This window comes from Pelodiscus sinensis, chromosome 6 (assembly GCF_049634645.1).
Source record: "Pelodiscus sinensis isolate JC-2024 chromosome 6, ASM4963464v1, whole genome shotgun sequence".
NCBI lineage: Eukaryota > Metazoa > Chordata > Testudines > Trionychidae > Pelodiscus > Pelodiscus sinensis.
Genome location: NC_134716.1, coordinates 40,974,586 through 41,001,888, shown reverse-complemented (window position 1 = coordinate 41,001,888; position 27,303 = coordinate 40,974,586). Strand labels below are relative to the sequence as shown.

The window sequence follows — 27,303 nt, the reverse complement described above, 5'->3', positions numbered from 1 at the left end:
GGCAGGATGGAATCCTTGGGGCTGGTCTCGCCTGTGTGCACCACCAGGACCGTGCGTGGGACAGCCAGCACCCCGGGATCTGCGTGCGCCTGGGCCAGCCCTGCTCCCCGCCGGCCAGTTTCTCCCTCCCCTGCTATCCCCCTTTCCCGGCCAGCCCCACTCCCCACCAGCCCTGCTTCCTGCCAGCTGTTTCTCCCTCCTCCCCCCAAATCTTCCATGGCCAGCCCCCCCCCCTGCCATCTGAGATCAAGTGTGTCCAGTATTTTTTTTAAATCATCTGGTAACCCTACTAACAACATACAGTACACATTTGATTCACTGTAGCCATGAGCAGTCCCATTAAGGGGGGGCATAGATCAGCATTCATGTTGAGCTCCCCATTAGGCCCTGGCCCAAGAACCTACTGATCCAACCAGGCGACCAAATTCAGAAATTAATCCTGATCACCTGCCGCATGGGGCTTATTCACTAAGAAGCAGCAGTAGGTCCAACAGTCCATCAATGGGCAGTCAACTGCAGGTTCAGAACTTAAGTACGCAGTTTAAAAAAAACTCCAATGGAAATCAACTGGATTATACGTTTGCATAAAGTGAAGCACATGAGTAGCCGTCTGCAGGACTGCAGCCGTTTTCTGGGATTTTTCTTTATAGAAGATGGAAGGGAAGAAAACATACAGAAGCAGCAAGAGAAGAGCAGAGAACTAAAAACAGAGACATGGCAAACAGAAGGACAGGGATAATGGTGTACACTAAAGGAGTTTTTTAAGATGGTCTTCTGTTATATTACTAATAATACTAGTGTTCTTCCATAGCTAAGGCTAAAGCCTTCCATTATACTGCACTGTGAAATTTCACATGCAAAAAATTATGCCAAGATAGATTTTTTTCTGGAAAGTTTGATGTAAATTGGAAAAGACACTTTGAAGATAGGAGAGTTTTAAAAATTGAGGTGATTTCACTTCTTGAGTATTATCCCACATTTGTTCTAGAGCATAACTTAGAAGAAAAACCAAGAGACTCCCCAGGTTGTTTTAATCTGTTGGTTTAGGTGAGGACAGGTGCATTTGGCTAGTTACAGGCAGGTTGCCTTAGTTATTAAACTCAGTTTCTCTGTACTTTATAGGTCCCTGTGTTCTTAAACACCATATATAGTACTCAAAGCAAGTCCCATATATTTTGCATAGGTCCATGTAAATGGCCACAATGAAGAAAATAACAAAGGGCTAAAGCTACATGAAGTTGGGAGCCATTGTTGGGAGTGGGGGAAGGAGAAAGAGTCCTTTGGCAGTTTTCAAGATCCTCCTGTCACCAAGGAATCTGTGAACATTTTTCAAAATTCAAGGCAATTCTTTGTAAAAATAACTGAAGCAGACACAAGGATGAAACTATCTAGGACAGAGCTACTCAACTTTGAAAGCTCCGGGGGCCACAATGATACTCATAGTACTTGCTGAGGGCTGCAACTTAAGTGTGGTTGCATATACATGCAAATATATATGCAAATATATTATTTCACTCTTAATATAAAGATTAAGGCAAGACTATACAACATGCAGGCCCTGTTTAAGTCACTTCTGCTGATATTAATAAAATGCAATATTTACCTGATTTCCGCCCACATGACAGCACTTTTAATGAGCAATAACAGTCCAGGAATTTAACTACTAAAATGCAGATCAACAGAAGGCCATTATATTGATGTGCCATTATGGAGTATGTTCCCAGTGGAGGCCATGTTCAAAGAATCCCACCCACGGGCCGCATGTTGAGCCCTGTGTAAACCCAAACCGCACTGTGGGCCACAAAAAAAAACAGGCTGCAGGTTGCATGTGGCCCATGGTCCACGTGTTGAGTATCCCTGATCTACGAGTTACTTAAAGGAGCAAGGGGGGGGGGGGGGGGAGACAGTATGAGAGGGGAGAAAGAAAAAAAAAAAACAGCTATGCCATCCTAACCTTCCTGAGAATGCTCCCAATCCAGGGGAGGGCAAAAGGGCCTCTGTGGGGTGGATCCAGCCCATGCAGGCCCTGCCACTCCCCTGCCCCCAGGCCAATTAGAGCCTGGGGGCAGGGGAGCACATGAAGCTTCCTCCTGTCCTTCCAGGAGCACGTGGCGCTTTGAAGCACCATGTAGTAATCGCAGGGTGGGAGGACACGTCATGAGCTCCTCTGCCTTCAAGCCCTGATTGGCCTGGGCACAGGGGAGCTGCATGAAGTTTCCTCCGCCCTCCCCCCAGCCTGCGAGGAGTGCGTGGCACTTCAAAGTGCCGTACACTTGCACTGGGTGGGGGCAGAGCAAAGGACGGTTCACACAGCTCCCCCGCCCTCAGGCCCTGATTGGCCTGGGGGTTGGGAGAACATGCAAAGCCTCCTTCTGCACTGCAAGGAGCGCAGAAATGCCATGTTCTCCCGGTGGGGGAGGGGGGGAGTAAGGCGGGAGGAGGCTTCGCGCACTCCCCAACCCCCAAGCCCTGATTGGCCTGGGGGTGCGGGAGAGTGCGAAGCCTCTTCCCACCCTGCCAGGGGAATGGGTGCCTAGTGGGAAGGGATGGGCAAAGGGTCTTCCCAACCACCAGACCAATCATTGTCGGGGAATTGGGAAGTCCAGAAGCATCCTGACCCCACCCCTTCTGGGGCAGCCTAGGGCCACTTCAAAAATTTTAAAGTAGTCCTCAGACAAAAATTATTGCCCAACCCTGACCTAATCACTAGTTGCCCTCATAGACAAACTCTGTTCTCTTTGCACTGCAGGACAAAGTATGAAGACCAGAGTCTAATCAGCTGTCTCTAGGCCCATGCTCCTCTTGAAGGCCAAAAAATAATTTATGTAGTTTGTACCTCAAGGTAGCAGGTAACCACACTTAGAAAGCCATGAACTCCAGAGCACAAAGCAAATTAAGTGGATTTAAGTTGTCAGCAGGAACAGGCTGCAGCCTTGTTACAGTCCTTATCAATATCTCCTTCATTAGTAAAGATGTAATTGATGCAGCTCCATTTTATACATAATGTGAAACAAGGATATGAGATGGTAGGATCACGAGGGACAGTCAGAGTTCTTTAGGTGACCTTCTTGGATAAGCATAGTCTTGTTTTTCATTATTCTTATAGTATAAACTTAACACTGAGTTTCAAGGCTTACACTTGGCTTTTGTTGATTTGTAGAAAAAACATTGGTTCTCAAGATGTTTTCCCTACAAAAATAATTCATATCTACCGCACATGTTTGGTTTGTGAAGATAGTAAATTCACACACAGTCTTGTAGGGAAAGCTCTGTAATTTTCTATATTAAGGGAGACAACCAAAACTCACTTGACCTTCACTCTCCTCATTCATTATGTTACCAGGAACCTACCATAGAATTGTATAACTGGAAGAACAAAAATGTAAATAAAAACCATTTTCTCAAAGGAAGAAATGTTGGTTTGTCTCTAAGCACTGCCTCAATTACTGTGGAATAAGAATAGCTGCGAACCAAATGCAATATAAACCATTTGCCATTGTGCATTTGCGATTATGAAACATAATAAGCTGAAGATTAGCCACACACTATACTTCAACAGGTAAATCCCATCTCTGGATAGCCAGCTATTTGAAAGTAAAAAACAAAACAAAAAAACAAAAAACCTTACCTCATGTTTTGAAACAAGATTAGGGACAACCCAGGAGACATTGGGAGATGGCACTCCAGTAGCCTCGCAGTACAGTGTAGCACTCCTTCCTTCCACAACAGTAAAGTTATAAACACTCAAGTTTGCTGTGGGTAAGCCTGTGACACAAGCAAAAAAAAAAAGTGTTTGTCATAGTAATAGGATAGATATTCAAACGAGCTGTTTCCCTCTTTGAGAAGAGCCTATATGTAATTGAAAACTGCTCTCTCAGCTAATCAGAGATTCATTGAGGTCAGATACTCTTTGGGGGGCAAAATGCAAAGATCACTTTTGGAAATACATAGGTACCACCATCTTTCAGCACGAGTGAGTGACTGTGTGCTTTTACTCCACTCCACCAATCCAGAATATTTTAATTCGTTTTCAGGTGCCTTAAGATATTGACAAGGGAAACATTTTCAAAAGGTAGAAAAGACAGCCAGATGCCTATCTTAGAAAATCTCTCCATTCTAGAGGGAAAATAAGATACTACTTACTTTTCTCACTTGTAATTGTTACAATAAAATTTTCCTTTTGCCTAATTAACACTGTGGTAGTATTCCTTCTGCGCTTTGAGCCATATATGTACTAAAGTGAAAATCTAGCCTACAACATCATGCAGGGTAGGTGAGGAAAGAGTCCCACAAACAATGGAATCAGAGTGGCTCCAGTCCACAAAGTCATTATCCTCCCCCCTCTCCCCCCCCCCCCCCCCACACACATAATCCAGTGATAGAAATATCCAGATCTTGAGATAAACTGAATAAGAAGGGCAAGAGCTATGAGATTGGCATGACAAGGGAATGAAGAGGCACATCTGGAGCAGCTCAAACTATTCAAGTCCTCTGCTCCTTAACTGTTTCCAGGGCATTTCTAGGATACTTCAGCCACAGAATTAAACGAACTCCCTGTATCATTTGCTAGATAGCAGCTCTACCTTCTGTTTGGATCAGGGCTGACCCAAGAATCAGGCAGCTGAAACCTGATATCTCATCCTTTTCACCACACCTGCACTGGGTGGTGCTCTGGTGTTGGAGAGAATCTATGCTGGAGCAAATTTTCAGAAGAGTTCAGCTCTTTGCTGCATTTTAGGCACCCAAATGAAGTGGTCAGATTTTTGGTAGAGCTCAACTCCCAGAACAATAGATGATGTCATGTTCTGAGGAATTTTGAAAACCTAAACATTTCATTTAGGAGCCTAAACTCTTTTAAAAATATGGTCAGCAGCATATTAGGCCAAAAAAAATCAACTTTTTTCAGGTACATGAGACATGACAAGTATGTTTTTCTCTGCTTCAAAACTATATTTTTTGCACTGACAATAAGCAGAATGCTGAAAGCACATGAGCTTTGTTATGGGATGTTGAGCCTTCTCTACTGTAGAAAGATAACTTTAGCTTTGTCCTCACTGTGACTCAATTCAGCAGCAATCTTAGACCTGTTTTGTTAGCAATTTATCATCTCAAATATTCTGCACAGCAAAACAGCAGTGTTAGACATTTATTGTTTTGCAATGAGTTTTCTTTTTCTGCAACAGAGCTTCTATCTACATTTTTTTAAATTAGGGTGGAGCAGTTTCTATCATGTACTTGCTAGTTTACAAGTTTAGCAAGGTGAATTTATTTTATTATTAGAACACCCATACTTAGTCTCTTATATCAGATTTGTGTTCATTTTGGCACATTAATATGTTGGCCAGAAATGCAATAGAAACTATGTGTACTTGAAATACCACTTGAAGTTTAATTAGTTCAATAAAAATGAAATGAAAAGTCATAACAGAAAAGGGAAGACAAATTATTTTCCAAGCACTGCTTTCTTGACTAATAAGATTTGAAATCATCAGGAGTATACAATAACTGCTTAGGCAATTCTGCTAGTGCTTTAAGCAGTACTGTAATATGATTCTGATTATAGGCATCATGAATTTCTTCTATTATGACCACTCTGTAAATCATACATTGAAGTTTATTGAAACAGAGCTACATGGCTGTAGCCCTTGATGCAGTAATCTGTTAACAAAGGTGACCATCTGCTTTTGCTTGCCATGACTTCAAACCTCAGTGGTGATTGTCATCCAGCCAGGCAGGAAACTAGACTAATTCTACAGAACATTTAGATATTAATTATGTTGGATAGGGACCATGAAGAAGAACTAATGAAATAATTTACCGCATGCAGACACCCTCACACACCACTTCTTAAAACTATTTGACTCCTGTGGTCATACCTAATTCCAGGAAAGAATTTTAACCATCAAGGCTATTCTAATTCAAAGCCAACTTCTTCCTCGCAGTAATCTTCTCTAGACAAGACCTGCTAACATCTCTTATGCTAAATTAAAACTACTCAAAAAGTGTGTCACTGGTGGAGTTCACACAGCTTCTAAGACACAAAGCTTCATGTGAACCCTATCACATAAGCCAAAAAAAAATTCAAAGTGTTTACCATTTATTGCATTTCTTGGATTTCCATTAAAATTTCAAGATAGCTTCTTCTAATGCTTTTTAATTATTGAACTGAGTTAAAGTCAAATGGTATTATTGGTCCTGGTTCCCTGATCGACGGGACCTAACTCTACTTACATGTGAAGGTCATCAGAGGTCATAGTGGCTCCATTTCTCAAAGGGAAATGGCTGAATTGTGTGTGCTGTGCTCATAGACTTTAAGGTCAGAAGGGTCCATTATGATCATCTAGTCTGACCCCCTGCACAGTGCAGGCCACAGAATCTCACCCACCCCTCTTAGAATAATCCTCTCACCTATATCTTAGATATTGAAGCCTTCAAATACTTTGAAGGCCCCAAGATGCAGAGAATCCTCCAGCTGTGATCTGTGCCCCATGCTACAGAGGAAGGTGAAAAACCAGCTCAAACCAGCACTAGAGGAATATCCTAGTTTATCTTATTATTTTGCCAGAGTGTTGAAGTTTCCTTAGCAACTGACTACATGGGCTTATAGAAATCCTTGAGGTAGAAAGTGCTGCAGCAGTATTGATCACAATATTAGTGAGAGGTACACTTTTGTCATATTCCCCATCTAGCCCCAGAAGCCAGGCAGGAATTATTTAAAAGGAGAATTGTGATTTTTGGGCCACCTTTTTTATTTAAATGAATATTCCATTTTGGGAGGGAGGGGGCAGTTATGAGACATGGAAAACAGAAGTTCCTGATCGTTCTTCTTTTGACTATTTATTATTTGATAGAGATATAACATGTGCCCTCTAATTAACCCCAGCTATTCATAAAAAATTAGAAGGTCTAAAGTAGCTGTTACTAGTCAAAAAAAGAGAGATCTTGGAGTCATCGTGGATAGTTCTCTGAAAACATCTGCTCAACGTGCAGCAGCAATCAAAAAATAAAAGCCAACAGAATGACAGAAACCATTAGGAAAGTGATAGATAAGACAGAAAAGGTCGTAATGCCACTTTATAAATCTATGGTACTCCCACATCTTGAAAACCATGTTCAGATCTGGATACCCCATTTCAAAAAAAGATATATTAGAACTGGAAAAAGTACAGAAAAGGGCAATTAAAATGATTAGGGCTGTGGAACCACTTCCATATGAGGAGAAATTTAAAGACTGACTTTTCAGCTTGGAAAAAGAGATGACTAATGGAGGAAACAACAGAGGTCTATACACTCTTGACTGGTGGGAAGGAAGTGAATAAGGAATTTTTTATTTACTCCTTCACATAAGATATGGACTAGGGGACACCTGATGAAATTAACAGAGTGCAAAGCAACAAATGGGCCCCTACACATGCAAAAGCCATGCCCGCACAGTCATGGTCTGCCTGACATTTGGGTGGCGTTGTGATTGTGCTGTTGGCTGCACTGATGGACGTTCTCTTCAGGCACAGCCAAGGTTTCCACCTGCCCGACTGGCTGAGTGACCTACTGTCTAATCACACAGACCCAAAGATCCTTGTCCCACCTACTGCTCTGCTTCTTCCCTGAGGCCATGATCCTGTCCTATTCCTTCTCCAAGGCCTTGTTCCCTGCTCATTCCATCCCCTCTCCCTCCATTACTCACTCTACCAGACTCTCACTCACTTTCACCAGGTTGGGGCCACGGTTTGGTGTGCAGAAGGAGGTGAGATGTGCAGGATCCGTTAGGGAGTTGGGATGCAGGAGGGTGCAGAGCGCAGGCTCTGAGCTGGGGCAGGAGGTTGGGGTGCAGGAGGAGGCCAGGGGTCAGCACTTACATCTAGCAGCTCCCAAAGCCACCATCACACCCCTTTGGCAGCAGCTCCTGGGGGGACTGTGGAGCATCCACATGCTACTGCCTATAGGCAACACTGGCCACACATCCTCAGCCAATGGGAACTGTGGAGTTGGTGCTTGGAGTATGGGGGGTGGTCTCCCCATGCTCCCCCTAGGCCACAGGGATGGTGCTGGCCACTTCTGGGAGTGAAGGCCAGCAGCAAGCTGCCTTAGCCTTGCTTCATCACCAGCAGTGGTGACCAGGCCACACCAAGCCCTTTTTAATCACCCGGACCCTGGGCAAATTCCCTCTTTGGCTACATCTAGGACTGCTTTCCTCTTCCAAAAGAGGAAATGCAATGAGGAAAGAGGAAATGCAAATGAAACACTGTTTAGCATTTTCTCGCACTTCATTTGCATATCCTCTTCCAATCATTTTTTCAGAAGAGGTTTTTTCGAAAAAAGAAAAGCAGTCCAGATGGGTTTTTCCACACAAAAAAACCCTTTTTTGAAAGATCCCTTCTTCCTCAAAAAATGAGGTTTACAGGGTTCTTTCGAAAAAGGGAGGGGTTTTTTTGGTCCAAAAAACCCTATCTAGACTCCTTTTTTTGAAACTTCTTCCAAAAAAAGGATTGGAAGATGATATGCAAATGAAGCATGAGAAAATACTAATCGGCGTTTCATTTGCACTTCCTCTTTCCTCATTTACATTTCCTCTTTTAGAAGAGGAAAGCAGTCTAGACGTAGCCTTAGCCTCTGCCCATCAGTAGGCCTGTGGTCCGGGATTGCTAAACATAATTTTAAAATACAAATGTAGAATAAAAAGTAAGAGTGAAATATCTAAATTTTCACTGAATTAGCATAAAGCTAAATCATAGTAAACTTTTATTCAGGACTAATTATATCCTTTTACTGGTCTACACAGTTCTAATTTAATAGATTTAATTTAACAATTAAGCTCATGAGGTTTTTAATGTTTATTTAAAAGACATATGCACAAGAGCTTTCCTTTGCCCTTTCTTATCAGTTCTAACATGATATACTGTTTCCCTAGAGCAAATGCTTTGTGCCCATAAAGAATACAGCACCTAGAGTAATTGTATAACTTGGAATTATGTAATATGTACATAATAACTAAGCAATTTTAGCTGTAATACTGTTCAGTATATGAAAAAAGTTGTCTGTGCAATATATTCAAGGTAATAAAAAAAAACTTTACTCTGGCAGATAGTTTTCAGATTACATGTTATCAGAACACACCTTCAATTCATTACAAGCACACGTGGGCACAACTGACTTTGGCACCACTTATGTGAACAGTTCTAAGCCCTGGCTATATCCTATACAAAATTCTTGAATAGCAAAACTAATTGGAACACTATTTACCTCCATAGGCTCTGTTAGTGTACATTTATTATCTGAAGCCACATTACAGATGGACAAATTCTAGTGGTGCAGAAACCTTGGGAATGGAGGTACTCATGACTGTGAAATGTTTCTAACTCTGAACTCCAGGTGCCAACTCCACGGAAAAAAATGGGGTGCTCAGCACCCACCAGCAGCCCCATGGATCAGCACTTCCCTCTACCCCCAGCACCTCCTGTCCCACACATTCAGCTATTTAAGGACAGGAAGAGGTCAGGAGAGAAGATGGAATGGGGTGAGTTCTGGACTGGAACAGAGGCAGGAAAATGTAGCGTGGTGGGAGGGCTTCGAGAGAGGGTTCAAATGGGAGCAAGGCCTGGAACAGAGAGAAGCTGATGGGGGAATCTCTGTTGCTGCCTGCTACGGGGCTCCAAATGATGCACGTGGTTAATTGCTCAATGCATAACTCTGGGTGTTCATAACACTGAGGATCTGCTGTTCGACAGCCATGCAGTCCATCGCTCTACAGGGCAAAGCAAGCACTTCAACAACAGCAGAAACAAATACTTTGGTTGCAATTTTCAAAGATGCCTTGGGGATTGTGTCACAACTGCCAATGAAATTAAGGGATTGCATGCAGCTAAATCTTTCGGTCAGCCTTGAAATTCATAGTTATGGTACTTAGCACTCATATTGCATACACAATGTACGTGGGCATAGTGTTTTTAAGGTGATATCCTTACCTGACTAAAGTCGATGGTAAAACTTATACTGACTACATAACAAATACATATTGGAACCTGAACTCCCACTGAAATCAACCAGAGATTTGTCCATTTAAAGTCTGCAGCCCTTAGTCTAAAATCAGACCAGGATGATGTTAGGCACAAAAGATGATCTTTAACAATTGATTTCTGATGCACCAAGTTTCTTACCAAGTTAGAGATTTGAATTTAGATCTTAATGTCTGAGATGGGGAAAAAAAATTTCCATAACTACCCTTCTAGCCAGGGTAAGAGCAGAGATGATGGGTTTCAAGAGCCTGAGATGTGGAGGGAACCCCAGAAGTTTGAGTACTAAGAGCGAGAAAATGAGGGTTACTCGGAGCTCTGAGAAGGACTATCCCTCAGCATACCAACAAAGAATGTTTCTTGTGATAAGAACAGACATTTTGTTGGGCAGAAGGGGAGAAAACGGTCACCCAGAGCTTCTCACACAGGCCAATTTATATCTGACTTTCATAAGGTTTTTTTTAGTAATTAGCTGGAATCTCTTCAACCATCTTCTCAATACAACTCTCAGTCACAAACTGATGAGCTTAATATGGAGAACAATAATAATTTATTATGTTTTTAAACTTATGACATTTTACTATCCTCTTCTTTACCAATATTCTCTACAATTCAGGAGGTACAGTAACCCAAAGCAAGCCTCGCTCACAAGTTTCCAAAGCAATCCAAGGCTTCTCACTGCATTCTTCATGCTGACAGGGAGAATCCCCTCCAGTGTGAGTATATAGTTTGTTTTTATGCACAGCACCAACAGCAAACTTGCTATTCATTTTATCCAGCCAATCATATTGTTTGGTGGATGGATGTGGGCTTGGCAAGATATGAGAGAATATGGCTCCTCTAATAACAACGTAAATTTCCTGGCTGAGAATTAGAAAATATAAAGAAAAATAGGTCTACAAAAATGAACATCTTTGTAGGATAAATTCAGTCAAACTCTGGCCAGCTTCCAGAACACAAGGATGCTAAAAATCCTGAAAAAAATGATATATGTACACACATACATACTTACAGTTTTCATGGGCTTAAAATCAAGACAAGGATTGTTGTTTTCTTTCCTGAATTAGGGCATAAATCTGGGAATGGTTGATAACATGATGCACCTGCTGTGTTGCATTTAGCAACCAGCTGCAGCCAAGAAACTGTGATCCAAATTCTGCCATGGGGTAAATGGGTACATTTCCAATTAAGTCAACAGAATTACCATGAGGGAGTCAGCTCTGTGGTGCTTCTATAGCACTGAAAGCAAAATACCCCATAAGATTAGATGCAAAGCATTATTAGTTACACAAAATAAAAAGCATGATTTCCTTTCCTCCTCCACCCTTTGTGGCTGCAAAATCCCACCTTTGCTCACATTTAAAGGTTCAAAAGAGCCTTTCCCAGAGCTACTTCCAAGGAGACAGTCACATTCATTTTGCGGGAGAGCTTCACAGCAAGGTCAGACAGACCAAAGCACTCAGTGCTGCTGTCAGCAATCTCTCCACCTCACTGCTACAAAGCAATCACATGAATTCAATGCAACTGAGCTGGGCAAAGCAGACACAAGCCTTCACAGGTGAATCAAGACCTCTGCTAACAATTTTAATGGAAGCTAATGAGGGCTGGATTGATGGAGTGCAAATCTCTGGCAAAGGACTTCTTGTACAATAGTTACTATTTAAAAAACACATTTAGTATGGAGCAATAAATGTTCATTGTGCTCTACCTGCAGTATTTGCTGTTCCTATCATTAGGAATACTGAAAACACAGCAGTAAAGTCAAACATCAATATGAGAAACATGGAGCTTTTGAACTCTTTAGGTCTGAGGAAGAGGACCAAGCAAAATGTTTGGAATCAGAAGAATCTCACACTCTGGATATCAAGTATGTATATTCCTCATGGCAAAATCCTGACCCAGACTCCATTTTGTAAGGAGTTAAGAGAGTCATTTCTTTAGACTTTTGGAAAGGAGGTAGTATCAGTCTTTATCTAGTTACATTACAAAGATGAAATAATAATGACAATAATAATGAATCATTAATATTAGCTAACTCTTACAGAGAACTTTTCATCACATCTCAAATGGATTATAAAGGGAATAAGTATCATCACTGTACAGGTGGAGAGCTGGCAGCACAAAGGTTAAGTGACTTGCCCAAGGCCACCCATCAATCTTGTTGTTGAACAAGGAATATAACCCAGATCTCTGAAGTCCCAATCCAGTGCACTACCCAGTAGAAGACTCTACTGTCCCTGCTTCCTCTAAATATTCCTATTTCTTTTTTCTATGTCTATTATAAAATATTTCCCTTTCAAAGTAACTAGGAGACAAAGTCACAACTGTAACATGGAGTGTTGTTTTTAAATTATGAGCAAATTTTCAACAGTGCATGTACAAAATATGTATTTACTTTTGCTTTCACACAACCCCTAATAGGCCCAGATATATACGTTTGTGCATGAGAATAATCTGGATCTGCATATATGCATCACAATATGTGCACAAGTGAGGTACATGCACTTTTGAAAGATATATTCTCTCCCTCCCTCCCAACCAGAAGCTTCACAGATAAATTATGGCCATCAACTCGCTTATTTTCATTTATAAAGTTCTTAATAATGAAAAATGTGTTAATTACAGTCAGTGGCATGAGAAAACAGTAACTCAACTTCTGAGTTACAATGTAATCCCTGCTTCTGTCAAAACTCTCATACAAACCATTATTCATCTGATCTTGATCACAGATAAGAACTAAACTCAGTACCAAGAGAATAAAAATAGGTTGTCAGCATACATCATCCACAATAGCTATTACTTGGAGCCAAAGTAAATAATGCAGAAGAAAGAGTGAATGAATATTCTGACAGGTAATACAGAGAGAATGTTTATGACTCTTTTAAAAAAAAAGCCCACTATAGTTTTGCTTGTTATGTTCTAATTTTGTCAGCCTTATCTGTGACGTTTGATAGTAGACTTCCGATAATCTGGCACCTTTGGGATCCAGGGGGTGCCGGATTATCGGATATGCCTGAGTATCAGGAGGTACTCCAGCGGGAGGCTGTGACGGGTCTGCCGGGACCTGCACTGCAACCTGCGGGGGTGGGGAGTGGGGTCAGTGGGGAATGGCGCAGCGAGGGGCGAACCCTCCGCAGTTTTGCAGAGAGGCAGGGGAAGCCCCGTGCAGCTGCCGGCGACAGGCCAGCCGGGGATGCAAGCGGCAGCAGCAGACTTGGGGAAGCGGCAGGGCAGAGCAGCTGGGGTCCATGCATGGAGAGCACACGGCGGCTCAGCTGAGCGGTGCAGAAGTCAGCCAAGCGCCAGGGTGGTAGGCAACAGCGCTGCCCAGAGGGAACTGCCAGCGGGCGGGGCCTGGATGAACGTGCATCTCTGACATCAGGAAAGGGCGCCGGATTCAAAAGGAGGAAAGCGGAGCAGACACAGAGGATGTGGAGGAGACAGAGAGGAGAACGGAGGAGGTGGAGGACAGCGAGCGAGAGAGAGACAGTGAGAGAGACGCAGCAGGAGGAGGAGAAGAGAAACACAGAGTGAGAGGCGGGAGGGGGAGAAGAGAAAGAGAGAGAGAGAGAGATGGAGAGAGAGGTAGGAGGTGGACTAGAGCTGAGAGAGAGAGAGGGCGAGGCAGTAGGAGGAGAAGAGAGAGAGAGGCCGATTTCGCCGCTTGCTCCCGCACAGCGGCCCGGCTGAGCAGCGCAGAAGTCAGCCGAGCACCACGGCGGGAGGCAAAGGGAGGCAGGGTGGTGACGTACATGCCCCTGGACAAGCGTGCATCTCTGACAGAGACAGAGGAGTGCGGAGAGACAGTGATTGGCAGTAGGGGAAGAAGAGAAAGAGAGAGAGGCAGAAGGCAGAGGAGAGCTGAGAGAGGGAGGGGAGGCAGTAGGAGGAAGAGAGTGAGAGAAAGAGACATGGAGTGCGAAACTGGAGGCTCAGGAGAGAAGCCCAACATGGAAGAGAGACCTGAAAATCCCATCTTATGACGGGCTAATTGGCTAGTTTAAACAAATAATCATGCCAATCTTTCAATCTGTCTTCATTTTCTCCCTAGCAGCTGAAATCCATGTCTCCCACTCTGTTCCCCACAAAACTCTCTAACTTGGTATACTTTATATTTATCTACTTCCAGAATAGAAATCCATCACAACAGCCATATCTGCAGTCTGGTGTCAGGGGAGCTGGCAGCCTTACCAGGCCAATAGCTGCAGGGCAGAAGGGGGGCGGGGGGACAGTTCCATGCTCCCTGAAGGGGTGAGGCCTCAGGCACAGGGTCAAGGAGCAGTCAGCCCTCACCACTGCCCAGACTGCAGCACGTCACTCCACCCTACAACCCTCAGCATTGGCTGAGCTCACTGCCTCACTCGCTGACAGCAATTGAAATGGCCCAGGACTCCAGATGCCAGGCCCTTTTGAATCACCAGGCCCCAGGGCAATTGCTCCCTTTGCTCCCCTCCCCTGTGTGCAGGCCTGTCTGGAGTAAAGCCTGCATGAGTCTAATTTATTTAGTATCAGAGGGGTAGTCGTATTAGTCTGGATCTGCAAAAGCGACAAGGAGTCCTGTAACACCTTAGGGTATGTCTACACTAGCCCCCTAGTTCGAAATAGGGAGGCTAATGTAGGCATTCGAAGTTGCAAAGGAAGCCCGGGATTGAAATATCCTGGGCTTTATTTGCATCTTCTCGTCCGGTTGCCATTTTTAAATTCCACTAGTCCGAAGTAACTGCCCACGGCTACACGTGGCAGTGAAACAGCAATTGGAACTAAGTCCTTAGTTCGAATTAACTGTTACTCCTCATTGCATATACAAACTACTGGACATGATTTTCCTGGACACAACAAGAAATAAGCAAACAATAGATCATAATTGCAAACAGGGAGCAGCACCTTCTAAAAGTCTGTCAGCTACATAATACAAGTTAACACGCAAATCCCAACCCCTGCTGGAAGATTTACAATACTATGTACAAGGGAAAAGAGTCAGCCCCTTCTGCATATGAAAACAAAAATCCTATTATTTAGATAAGGTTTGGACCCTGATTTGTTCTCATTTAGACAAGCTGTCCTTGAATGACAGGCAGTATCCATGCTCAAATACCCACTTTGCCTACACATCTGTGATATCTCTCTTATAACAGTTCAGGGCAATGACACCTGTACTTTCCTTCTGTCATCCCTCAAGGGCATCCATGCGAGGCTCCCAGCTCTTCAGCTGTCACCACACTTGGATAGAGCTCTGCATTTCTCTCACTCCCAACTGGGGGTTTTCTAGACTGCACAGGAACCCACTTGTACTGTGCTGTCCAAACAGGCCAGCATCTGTACTTTGCTTTTTCTTCACAAACTGTGAACACAGACATCTCCAGCAGTTATGCCACACAACTCTTTATATGCAAGCATATTTATTCTGAAGGTGAAAGCATTACAGAAAAAAATAATTGAAATAATAAAAGGACCTACAGTCCTACTAAGAAGTTTGCCAGAGATCACCCCAGGTCCAAATTTGGACTCTAGTGGTTGTCAGTCCTTCCAACCTCTCCCAGAATGGATTGAGACCTCCTTTAACAGAAGGCCCTGGCCATGTGCTGATCAAAAAGACAGCCTTGATCCAGTTTAAACTGGGTTATTTATTCATTAGTCCTTCTTTGTCTGTTGGTCTCTGGAGAATCTGCTTTGAACAAGCATAAGCAAGCCTCGCCAGGAAGATCTACTTATTTGGGGGAGTGACAACCTGGCTCATTTTCCTTTATCACCACCCACTCTTTTCAGTTACTACAGGAGTTGGGGTAGCCTTCCCTCATGCAGAAGAATACAGTCCTAGCTAAAGCATTCATTTAAAATAACAGATCCCAAAGATTCTGCAATATTGGGTTGCAATATTTGTTTCATACAGTCCACAAAGTGGTTACATACCATCCTTGTCCACAATAATACATAAACTCAATACCATTTGTCATTCAGGTTTTTGCAGGAAATTGCCATATCTGTCACATCTACAATATGTAAATTGGGCTTTTGCACTATGAAAATGTGGCCAAGAAGCTCTGGCTAGGGTACACAACCAGTGACAAGGAAAAATAATTGCTGTGAAGTGGCATGATATCTACTATATATTGAGAGACTTTGTCTGTCTGTTTCTTCAAGAACCTTACTCTACTTACGCTACACTGATGACATCTTCATCATATGGACCCACGGGAGAGAGAGCCTTGAAGAATTTCACAGGGATTTCAACAACTTCCACCCCACCATCAAACTCAGCCTGCATCAGACCACACAAGAGATCCACTTCCTTGACACTACAGTATAATTAAATGCTGGACAAATTTCCACACCCTATGCCGGAAACCTACTGACTGCTACACTTACTTTCATGCCTCTAGCTTCCACCCCAGATACATTTCTCAATCGGTTGTATACAGCCAAGCCCTAAGATACAACCAGATTTGCTCCATTCCTACAGACAGAGGCAAACACCTACAGAATCTATATAGAGCATTCTTAAAACTGAAATACCCACCCGGTGAAGTGAAAAAAACAGATCAACAAAGCCAAAAGAGTACCCAGACATGAACTACTTCAAGACAGGCCCAAAAGAGAAAACAACAGAATTCCACTTGTCATCACCTACGGTCCACAACTTAAACCCCTCCAACACATTATCAATAATCTACAACCTATCCTGGAAAATGATCCCCCATTATCAGAGGCCTTGGGGGAAAGGCAAGTTCTCGCCTACAGTCAACCCCCTAACCTGAAACAAATTCTTTCCAGTAACCACGCAACACACCTCCATCATAATCATCAAGGAACCCACCCCTGCAATCAGCCCCAGCGCCGACTCTGCCCACACATCTACACTAGCAATTTCATCACTGGACCCAACCACATCAGCCACCAAATCAGAAGCTCATTTAACTGCACATCCACTAATCCACTAAAGAAAATTGGCATGACCATATATACCAAAGTGATAAAATAAAAAAAAAGTGAACACATATAAAATTGACTAATCAGATTTTACAGTGGGGGTGGTGGTGAGGGGGGAAGGTTAGTGTCTGTGAGGTAATGATATTAGGGGTTCCACCCTGCCCCCCCCCTTCTAAAATCTGATTTGTCAATTTTAAATGTATTCACTTTTTTTTTTATTGTACAGGCAGTCCCCGGGTTACGTACAAGATAGGGACTGTAGGTTTGTTCTTAAGTTGAATTTGTATGTAAGTCGGAACTGGTACATATTGTAGGGGAAACTCTAGACAAACATTTCTCCAGAGCTCAGTTCTATTCTCCCACACCTCACTTCCCTCAGTCCTTTATTCTCAAGCTGAGGTGTCTGCTGAGAAAAGCTGCTCCGCGTCTCCCTGGTCTGCTGTGGGGGGCGCTAGCTTCGCATCTCCCTGGTCTGCTGGGGGGAAGCAGCTAGTGCGGGGTTGCCTCACCCCGTTTGTAAGTAGGGATCCGATGTAAGTCGGATCCATGTAACCCAGGGACTGCCTGTATCACTTTGGTATATATGGTTGTGCCAATTTTCTTCCACAAATTGATCTGAGGAAGTGGGTCTGGCCCACGAAAGCTCATCACCTAATAAACCATCTTGTTAGTCTTTAAAGTGCTGCATAGTCCTGTCTTTTGTTTCAGCTAGACCAGACTAACATGGCTGCAACTCTATCACTATTCACATATCATGTTCTCTAGACCTTTAATCATTCTTCTTGCTCTTCTCTGGACCTTCTCCAATTTCTCCACATCTTTCTTGAAATGTGGTGCTCAAAACTGGACACGATACTCCAACTGAGGCCTAATCAGTGCAGAGTAAAGTGGAAGAATGACTTCTCATATCTTGCTCACAACACTCCTAATAATGCAGCCCAGAATTATGTTTGCTTTTTTTGCAACAGAATCACACTGTTGACTCATATTTAGTTTGTAGGCCACTATGACCCTTAGATTCTTTTCTGCAGTACTCCTTCCTAGACAGTCACATTCCTAGAGAGGAGCAATAGCTCAGTGGTTTGAGCAGTGGCCTGTTAAATCCAGGGTTGTGAGTCCAATCCTTATGGAAGCCGTGTGGGGCAATAACGTGTCAGAATACTGTGTACAGATGTGGTTTCTTCACCTCAAAAATGATGTTTTGGCCTTGGAAAGGGTTCAGAAAAGGGAAACTAAAATGATTAGGAACGGGTCCCATATGAAGTAAGGTTAAAGCAACTGGGATTTTTCAGTTTAGAAAAGAGGAGACTGAGGGGGGATATGATAGAGGTACAGGCAGTCCCCGGGTTACATGGATCCAACTTACATTGGATCCCTACTTACGAACGGAGCTTTTCTCGCCACGGAGGACGCGGGTGGAGGGACTACCCAGACGCACCACGGTCCCGCCACCTGCGTCCTGCGCAGCGAGAAAAGCTGCTCCGCGTCTCCCTGGTCTGCTGGGGGGGACGTGGAGCAAAGCCGCGGAGGACGCGGGAGGCGGGACCGCAGCGCGTCTGGGCGGTCCCGCCGCCCGCATCCTCCATGGTGAGAAAAGCCGCTCCGCGTCTCCCTGGTCTGCTGGGGGGGGGGGCGCAGCTAGACGCCTGGGGTAGAGCAGCTGGGGCGCTGCCAGTTGGTCCCCGCAGCACTGAAGTGTGGCGCTGCGGGGACCTACCCGGCAGCCCCCAGCTGCTCTGTCCCAGGCGTCCAGATTCAGCCGCTGTTGAAACTGATCAGCGGCTCATTCCAGGAAGCCCGGGGCAGAGCAGCTCTGCCTCAGGCTTCCTGTAGTCAGCCGCTGGTCAGTTTCAGCAGCGGCTGACTTGGGAACACCTGGGGCAGAGCAGCTGGGGTGCTGCCGGGTTGGTCCAGTAGCGCCGAGGAGCGGTGCTGCGGGACCAACCCAGCAGCACCCCAGCTGCTCTGCCCCAGGCGTGTCCGATTCAGCCGCTGCTGGTCAGTTTCAACAGCGGCTGAATCTGGACACCAGTTCCGACTTACATACAAATTCAACTTAAGAACAAACCTACAGTCCCTATCTTGTACGTAACCCAGAGACTGCCTGTATATAAAATCATGAGAGATGTGGAGAGGGCAGATAAAGAAAAGTTGTTTATTAGTTCCCATAATAGAAAAACTAGAGGACACCAAATGAAATTAATGGGTAGCAGGTTTAGAATTAATAAAAGAAAGTTCTTCTTCACATTGCATGTAGTCAACCTGTGGAACTCCTTGCCAGAGGAGGCTGTAAAGGCTAGGACTATAACAGAGTTTAAAGAGAAGCTAGATAATTTCATGGAGGTTAGGTCCATAAAAGGCTATTAGCCAGGGGATAGAAGTGGTGTCCTTTGCCTCTGTTGTCAGAGGCTGGAGAAGGATGGCAGGAGACAAATCGCTGATCATTGTCTTCGGTCCACCCTCTCTGGGGCACCTGGTGTTGGCCACTGTCGGCAGACAGGCTACTGGGCTAGATGGACCTTTGGTCTGTCCCAGTACGGCCATTCTTATGGTCTTATGTTATGTTCTTATGTTATCCCATTTTGTATGTGTGAGACTGATTGTTCCTTCCTAAACGGAGTACTTTGCATTTGTCCTTATTCAACTTCATCCTATTTCCCTCAGATCATTTCTCTAGTTTGTCCAGATCATTTTGAATTATGACCGTATCCTCCAAAGCAGTTGCAACGCCTCCAAGCTTCGTATCATCTGCAAACTTAACAAGCGTACTCTCTATGCCAATATCTAAATAGTTGATGAAGATATTGAACAGAACTAGTCCCAAAACAAACCCCTGTGGAACCCCACTTGTTATGCCCTTCCAGCAGGACTGTGAACCATAAATAACTGTTCTCTGAAAATGGTTATCCAGCCAATTATGCGCCCACTTTACAATTGCCCCATTTAAGTTGTATTCGCCTAGTTTATTGATAAGAATATCAAATGAGCAAAATTTTACTCAGTTAGGTGACAATGTAGTTTACAAAGGCCTGTCCACTCACAACACTTACCAAAGTCAAAAGAAAGAGTAGGGGTAGTTAATTCCCACAAAGAGGAAGAAAACTGCAAAGAATTAATCAGCCCAAAAGTTAAATGCTCCCTAGAGTTAGATAACAACTAGCCTTTGTTAACTTAAATTTTGTTACTCATTAACAGACTAACTGCTTCAGAAAAATATCTGCAGGGGACAAAATTAATTATATGGTTTCAGATTTTAAAATGAGGAGCCACAACTCCAGCTACAATCTATGGAACTGTGGGTTTTATGAATCTTAAGTCCATGAAAACCTAAGCAATGTAAAACACATGTTAGAGAGATGCTGTTAAAATTGTTGCTCAATATAAGATTTCTTAAAAGAATTTCAGAATGGAGGTCGTGCTCATGGATGTTGTGATTTGTCTCCTTTAAGTATATCTGCTATATTCCTGGGAGAAGGCAGACTTAGCACTGATGAGTGTCTTGTTCCAAGTACAAAACCATGCTCTGGATTTGTGTTTGTAGTGTCACTCAAGGGAGTAAACTGCAATGCTGTATTAAGGTACTATTCACTAAATATTCTCTTAAAGCTAAAGAGAAATACAAATCTATCCATAATCAAGTAAGTTTAAGTTCCATGCACAAAAATCAACATCAGATCAAGCACATGAATAATTTGTGGTCCTGTGTTGATGTTAACACCCATTCTCCTCCAAAACATAGGCCTCTCAAATACAACCACCACAGACAGGGTCTCCAACCTTTCCATTAGAGGTACTGAAGGCCGAGTGCCCCTTTCTTCCTCCTTCTAACGTTGACCACTCGGAAGGGCTACCAGATAGGTCAATGACTCACCTGATTGTGCAAAGCCCTTTTATGTGGCAGGCAACACAGCTCCCACACACAGGGCATCACAGGCTGAGAAACAAATCCAAACTTTCTGCAGATACTCAATGACTCAGGAAAAGTCTCTCTTGTTGAGTTAAGGGCATCTCTAGTTACCAGAAGCAAAATACAGGACTATGTAGCACTTTAAAGACTAGCAAGATGGTTTATTAGATGATGAGCTTTCGTGGGCCAGACCCACTTCCTCAGATCAAACAGTGGAAGAAAATAGTCACAACCATATATACCAAAGGATACAATTTAAAAAAATGAACACATATGAAAAGGACAAATCAAATTTCAGAACAGAAGAGGGATGCGGGAGGAGGGAGGAGGGAGGGGGGGCGGAAGGTAAATGTCTGTGGGCTAATGATATTAGAGGTGATAATTGGGGAAGCTATCTTTGTGACTATATCCCATTACAAAGATAGCTTCCCCAATTATCACCTCTAATGTCATTAGCCCACAGACATTTACCTTCCGCCCCCCCCTCCCCTGCATCCCTCTTCTGTTCTGAAATTTGATTTGTCCTTTTCATATGTGTTCATTTTTTTAAATTGTATCCTTTGGTATATATGGTTGTGACTATTTTCTTCCACTATTTGATCTGAGGAAGTGGGTCTGGCCCACGAAAGCTCATCATCTAATAAAGCATCTTGTTAGTCTTTAAAGTGCTACATAGTCCTGTATTTTGCTTCAGCTACACCAGACTAACACGGCTACATTTTTATTACTATTCTAGTTACCAGAGGGATTCTAGCTTGGATTATGGGGTCTCTATGTTGGCTCTGACCAGCTGCAGCAGAATAGAGACTGTTTCTGGCTTCCAGCGTTTTATGCTAACATCTCTGTTTGGTGCCTACTAATTCCAGTCCTCCCAAAAACCCTTATAGGATTGGAAGATGCAGCAGCTTTCCCTCAAGCCCCTCAAAGCAGATCAGCCAAGTTCTGCCAGCACTTGAAAACAGATTTGCTCGGAGCTGGACTGAGAGATTAAGTACTTCAGATAGATTTGTATTTTGCATACCATGTTGCTTTCGCCCTCCACTCTTCGGCTACGTCTACACTGCCGGTTTTGCCAGCAGTGTGTATGCAAATGAGGCATAGATTAGCATATTGCAAGGCCTCATTTGCATAATTTATGCAAGCCGGTTTTTGTGGAGAAGAAAGTAGTGTGGATGTTTTCTTTTTGCACAAAACCCCCTTTTCCCGCCAGATCAGTAAACCTCCTTTTTTGGGGCATAAGGATATGGCGGGAAAAGGGTTTTTTGCCGAAAAAGAAAACGTCCACACTACTTTCTTCTCCGCAAAAACCCTTTGAGCAAAATGGTGTGCGTAAATTATGCAAATGAGGTGTGGTAATATGCTAATCTGTGCCTCATTTGCATACTCACTGCCAGCAAAACCGGCAGTGTGTACATAGCCCCACTCTTGCTCCTCTCTTCCTTTCTTCATCCACTGACACTTCTGAAGACACAGGAAAGCCATTAAATACCAGGATGTTCTTTGCTCTCCAATTATCAGCACTCTTGGCTCTGCTTGACACATATAGTCATGGCAGGAGTATGTACTAAACAGCGTCCTTATGAAACAGAGTACTCTTTTTACTCCCATTCTGTTCTCTTCCCTGATTATGAGTTTCAGGCACAACTGGAAGTGCTGCAGAGAAGAGCAGTCTGTGAAGCACTCACAGAAAAAATAAGCAGCAGAGAGTACTCTGAGTGCTACAACAGAAGGAAGAAAAGCTGAGCTTGTTTCTAGCTTCTTCCCATCCCCCTCCAATTCACTCTTCTTTGCCTCTCTCCAGCCAAATACATCCATTGTGTGTGTTGTCCTGCTGCCCTCTTCCTGCTTTTCCTCCATGCTTGCTTCATTGCGAGTTCTCTCTCCCCCTCTCTGCCCATCAAGGAAAACAAAATGAAATTTGTATTTGCTAGTGAGTTTCGCTTTGAGTCACAAAGAATTGTGCTCAAGAAAGGAATCAAGCCCAGCTGCTCCCTCTGCCACTAGATCTGAGGCTAAGGAATACTTTTTCTATATAATAAGAAGTGAAACTACCTGACAATTGTTCCAAGGACGCTGTGGAAAGAAGCAAGTGAAGTAGGGAGATGGGAGTTATCATCGGATTTCTTTTCAAACCAGTGTAGATTAGTATTTTGTCAAATGCTGCAAACTGAAACCTGCAGAGTCTGCTTCATGCAAGCCATAAAAAGTGGATTCTGCAAGGTTTCTCTCGCTCTGTTTGCACACACAGTTCCTAAGATCTGCATGCAAAAGTACATAATTATTTGCTTGTATGTTTTTTTTAAATAGGCACAATTTATGGCCTGAATTTAAAAATGGTGATGCTAATAGCATTATTGTATGCATTATCAAAGACAAATAAAGATTCAATTAATCTAGGGATTCTATGAAAGCAACAAAGAACATTTTAAGATGCATAAAAGCATCCTTTTCAATTTAATGCATGTATCTACATTTTCTATATTTAGATATTTTCATTTTGATGCATTTCTGATTATTTTTTTAAGCATTCAAACTAAAGCTCACAATAGTAATCCGCAAAGGCGTAAAGAGTCAGAGGGACATTTTCCTGAGATTTCATGCAGATATGCTACCTCGAGAAAGAAATATAGCACCTAGAGCTGAAAACATCCTTACTTTTCCTTACTAGGTAATTTCACTTAGTAGTTGTTTAAAGTATATTACCGCAGTTCGGGATCTGCATGTCTGATAGGGGTATCCTCTTGTTGTTGTCATTGATGCAATAAAAGTCCTGAGTTTCTGTGTTAGAAAACTTGGTCTCCTGAAATATCTTGATCCACATAACATCACAGGAACACTTGAACGGATTGTCCACTAGAATCCTATAGCAAAAATTAAATCGTTTTTTTAAAATTCAGTTGACATCATGTGTGTGGACACATTGCTGCATGGTTTCTGTTTTGTTTGTTAAGGGTTTTGGTTGTTTTTAAATGCCACCTCAAGAGCAGCCTAGAAATTAAATACTTTGTTTAATAAAATTACGGATCCAGAGCCTCAGTCCTCAGCTTGTATACATGGGTACATCTCTACTGAAGTCAGTATAGCCATAGTCCATTAATTCAAGATGAAAATATGGCCCAGGGCACTTATCACAAATCTGAGATACCATACACAGGGCCAGATTCTGGTCTCGATTTCACCTGTGAAGATCTGGAGTGACTCTATTCATTTCAATTAAATCATTTTGGATTTTACCAATTAAATGAAAATCAGAATCTGCTCCATAGTGAATTTTGGACAACTAATTTATAAAAAACACTCCTGAAAAAGACTTACTGGTGTCGATGGTGAACTCTTTAGGGACCCATTCAGACCCATATTGTGGTTTAAGTTTAATAAATCCCTTTCAAGTCCTTGTTCAACCTTGATACCAATAAGAAATTGGTCACCTGATAACAGAGAGGTCCAGAGGCGGTCAGTGTAGTGCATGTGTAAATTGAAGTTATTCAGCTAAACACAGCAAAGTGACTCCAGATACATACTGACATAAATGATTGCAGAATTTGGACTTAAAATTGAAGTCAGTACTTCTTCACAGTTACCCTGAGCCAAATCCCGCTATTTGTGCAATTACTTGTGCAATTCAGGGGACAAAAATTTTGTTTCAACACCTTGATTTGTGCTTGCTACTGTGCTCCAGTTTAACCAGTATCATCATTATTGCTGAGGTGATATCAGCTACCAAATACAGACAGGGAAGTTATTGCCAGATGTCAGGCAAAAGAGCCTTTTTTGAGTGGACAGGAACAGAAAGAAGAATGTGAGGAGAGTTTGGGATTTTAGAAAAAAATTACAGATACCTAACAGGACAAATCAAATGGAAGCATTTTACAACTAGCTATTCTTTCCATGTGAATGCTTAACGATTACCAAATTATGAAGGAAAATTCCAATGAACGAAGTTCTGTGGACTGTAAAGTTATTACACCACTTAATCATCAACAGAACATACCTAAGGGGCATAATCTCATTTTAGTGTGTGCACTTCATTTCTACTATACTGAAATGAGAACATACTCCAAAAGATGTCTGGGATTACAGCACATTTCTGACTTGTCTACTTTATATTTCCAGGGCCCTGAACTTGTGCTGATCTCTGAGAAACCAGAATCCTTCCTGTTTCAGAACAACCTGTTCAGTTTACTGGCTTCTGAAAGTCCTTTCTTTAGGCACCTAGAATTCCCCATACATTGTATGGGGAATTTGGATGCCTACCTTGTGGATGACAATTCCACTGGCCTGCAGGCTCCTAAGGGACTAGTTGTTGCAGCACTGAGTAGCACAAAATCTAAGAACCAGGACCCAAACACTTAACCTCTTCTGTGCATAGGTTATCCAATCTAGTAACAGGAATACCACTCAACTGCTACACAAGCGGTATTTTACATCTCTTTCTTCCTATTTTACTTGTGATTAAATGTGAGAAAGTTATATGTTAATCCATATACATACATCCTGCTTAAAAGAGACTGGAATATAAATGTATTAAACAACCAGAATAAGCAAAATATTTTATAGCCATGTGGTTATATAAAATATATTTCAGTTCAAAACTATTTTGTTTTTAGGCAAACTGCAAGCCAGTAAAATACAAGAAAATGAGGAAAACACTTAACATGAAGATCTGCAAGTGGTTAATATTTTTACTATACAGGCAGTCCCCAGGTTACATACAAGATAGGGACTGTAGGTTTGTTCTTAAGTTGAATCTGTATGTAAATCGGAACTGGAGTCCAGATTCAGCCACTGCTGAAACTGATCAGTTTCAACAGCGGCTGAATCTGGATGCCAGTTCCGACTTACATACAGATTCAACTTAAGAACCCCAGGTGTCCCCAAGTCAGCTGCTGCTGAAACTGATCAGGGGCTGATTCCAGGAAGCCGAGGGCAGAGCAACTCTGCCTCGGGCTTACTGTAGTCAGCCGCTGGTCAGTTTCAGCAGCGGCTGACTTGGGGACACCTGGGGCAGAGCAGCTGGGGTGCTGCCGGGATGGTCCAGTAGCGCCGAGGAGCGGTGCTGCGGGACCAACCCAGCAGCGCCCCAGCTGCTCTACCCCAGGCGTCGTGGGCAGAAAAGCCTGGTCTGGTGGGGGAGAGGGGGCACTAGCTGCTCCCCGTCTCCTTGTCTGCTGGTCAGACCAGGGAGACGGGGAGCAAAGCCTCGGAGGATGCCCGCAGCAGGACATCCCAGGCGCGCCGCGGCTATCCCACTGCGGGCGTCCTCCGCGGCTTTGCTCCCCGTCTCCCTGGTCTGACCAGCAGACCAGGTAGACGGGGAGCAAAGTCGCGGAGGACGCCCGCAGCGGGACAGCCGCGGCGCGTCTGGGCTGTCCCACTGCGGGCGTCCTCCGCGGCTTTGCTCCGTGTCTCCCTGGTCTGACCAGCAGACCAAGGAGACGGGGAGCAGCTTTTCTCGCCCCGGAGAATGCGGGCGGTGGAACAGCGGCTCATCTGGGCGTCCCGCCACTCCCGTCGTCCGGGATGAGAAAAGCCCCGTTCTTAACTGCGGATCCGACGTAAGTCGGATCCGCGTAACTCGGGGACTGCCTGTACTGCAGTGAGAGGGTTCCACCTTGTATAATCCAAAACTCTATAGTTCCATGTGAAACAATTTCATAATACAACATTTTAAAGCTGACAAGGAAATGCAAGTTTTATTCACAGATTAATTTATGTTGCATTGGAGAGAAAGCAAATACCATGGTGTTTTGCTCTGGTACTGCGTTAAATTAATATCTGTTTAAAACAATGTCATCATCCAAAAGCTGCTTACTTTCCCTAAAGATATGGGATAAATTCTGGCTCCACTGTGGTCAATGGCACCCTAAAAGCTCTCAGAGTGCTATTCTATTTCCAAAACATAAACAATCTTCATTTAAAAAAAGCCTCACTACTTACAGATCAGACAAATTCAGATGGCGGAAAGTCTTCTTATACAAACTTGAGAGCTTGTTTCTGGAGAAATTACTGAGAGAAAACAGAACATTAAATTTTATTACTATTTCTAGTTTTCATAACCAAAATATAGAAAAGGTGTTGTTTTGAAAATTGAACCCAATTTAAACCCCAAGAAAATCTGTGGATTTTATTCCATTTATTCCAATATGGCTTTGAAGATTCCTAATCCAACCAGAACCTTGTTATAAAGAAAAAACTTAATAACAACAAATAGACTAGTAGCACCTTAAAGACTAACAAAACATGTACATGGTATCATGAGCTTTCGTGGCCGCAACCCACTTCTTCAGATGACTAGAGTATTAGAAGTCCAGATCCAAGAATAAATAAGGGAAGGAGGGGGAGAGGAAAAAAAGAGAGAAAAGGAGGGGGAAAGGAGAAAAAAATGAAGAGAGAGACAGTGAGTAGATAGTTCAAATAGTTACAAGAGGCTGATAAGAACAATTAGCACCTCCATTGGTT

At 43.2% G+C, this 27,303-nt stretch overlaps 1 protein-coding gene across 6 annotated transcripts in view; it reads right to left on the bottom strand.

Annotated features, from left to right (window-relative positions):
* The window catches only part of NTRK2 (neurotrophic receptor tyrosine kinase 2), a 292,046-nt gene that overhangs the window by 230,850 nt on the left and 33,893 nt on the right, over positions 1-27,303 (bottom strand). For all 6 annotated transcript variants that reach the window (XM_075931775.1, XM_075931774.1, XM_075931776.1 and 3 more), the window contains 3 exons: positions 26,782-26,850; positions 23,548-23,705; positions 3,629-3,765 (listed from right to left, as the gene is read on the bottom strand). In XM_075931775.1, coding sequence (XP_075787890.1) covers positions 3,629-3,765; positions 23,548-23,705; positions 26,782-26,850 — 364 coding nt within the window. The remainder of the gene's footprint in view (positions 1-3,628; positions 3,766-23,547; positions 23,706-26,781; positions 26,851-27,303) is intronic.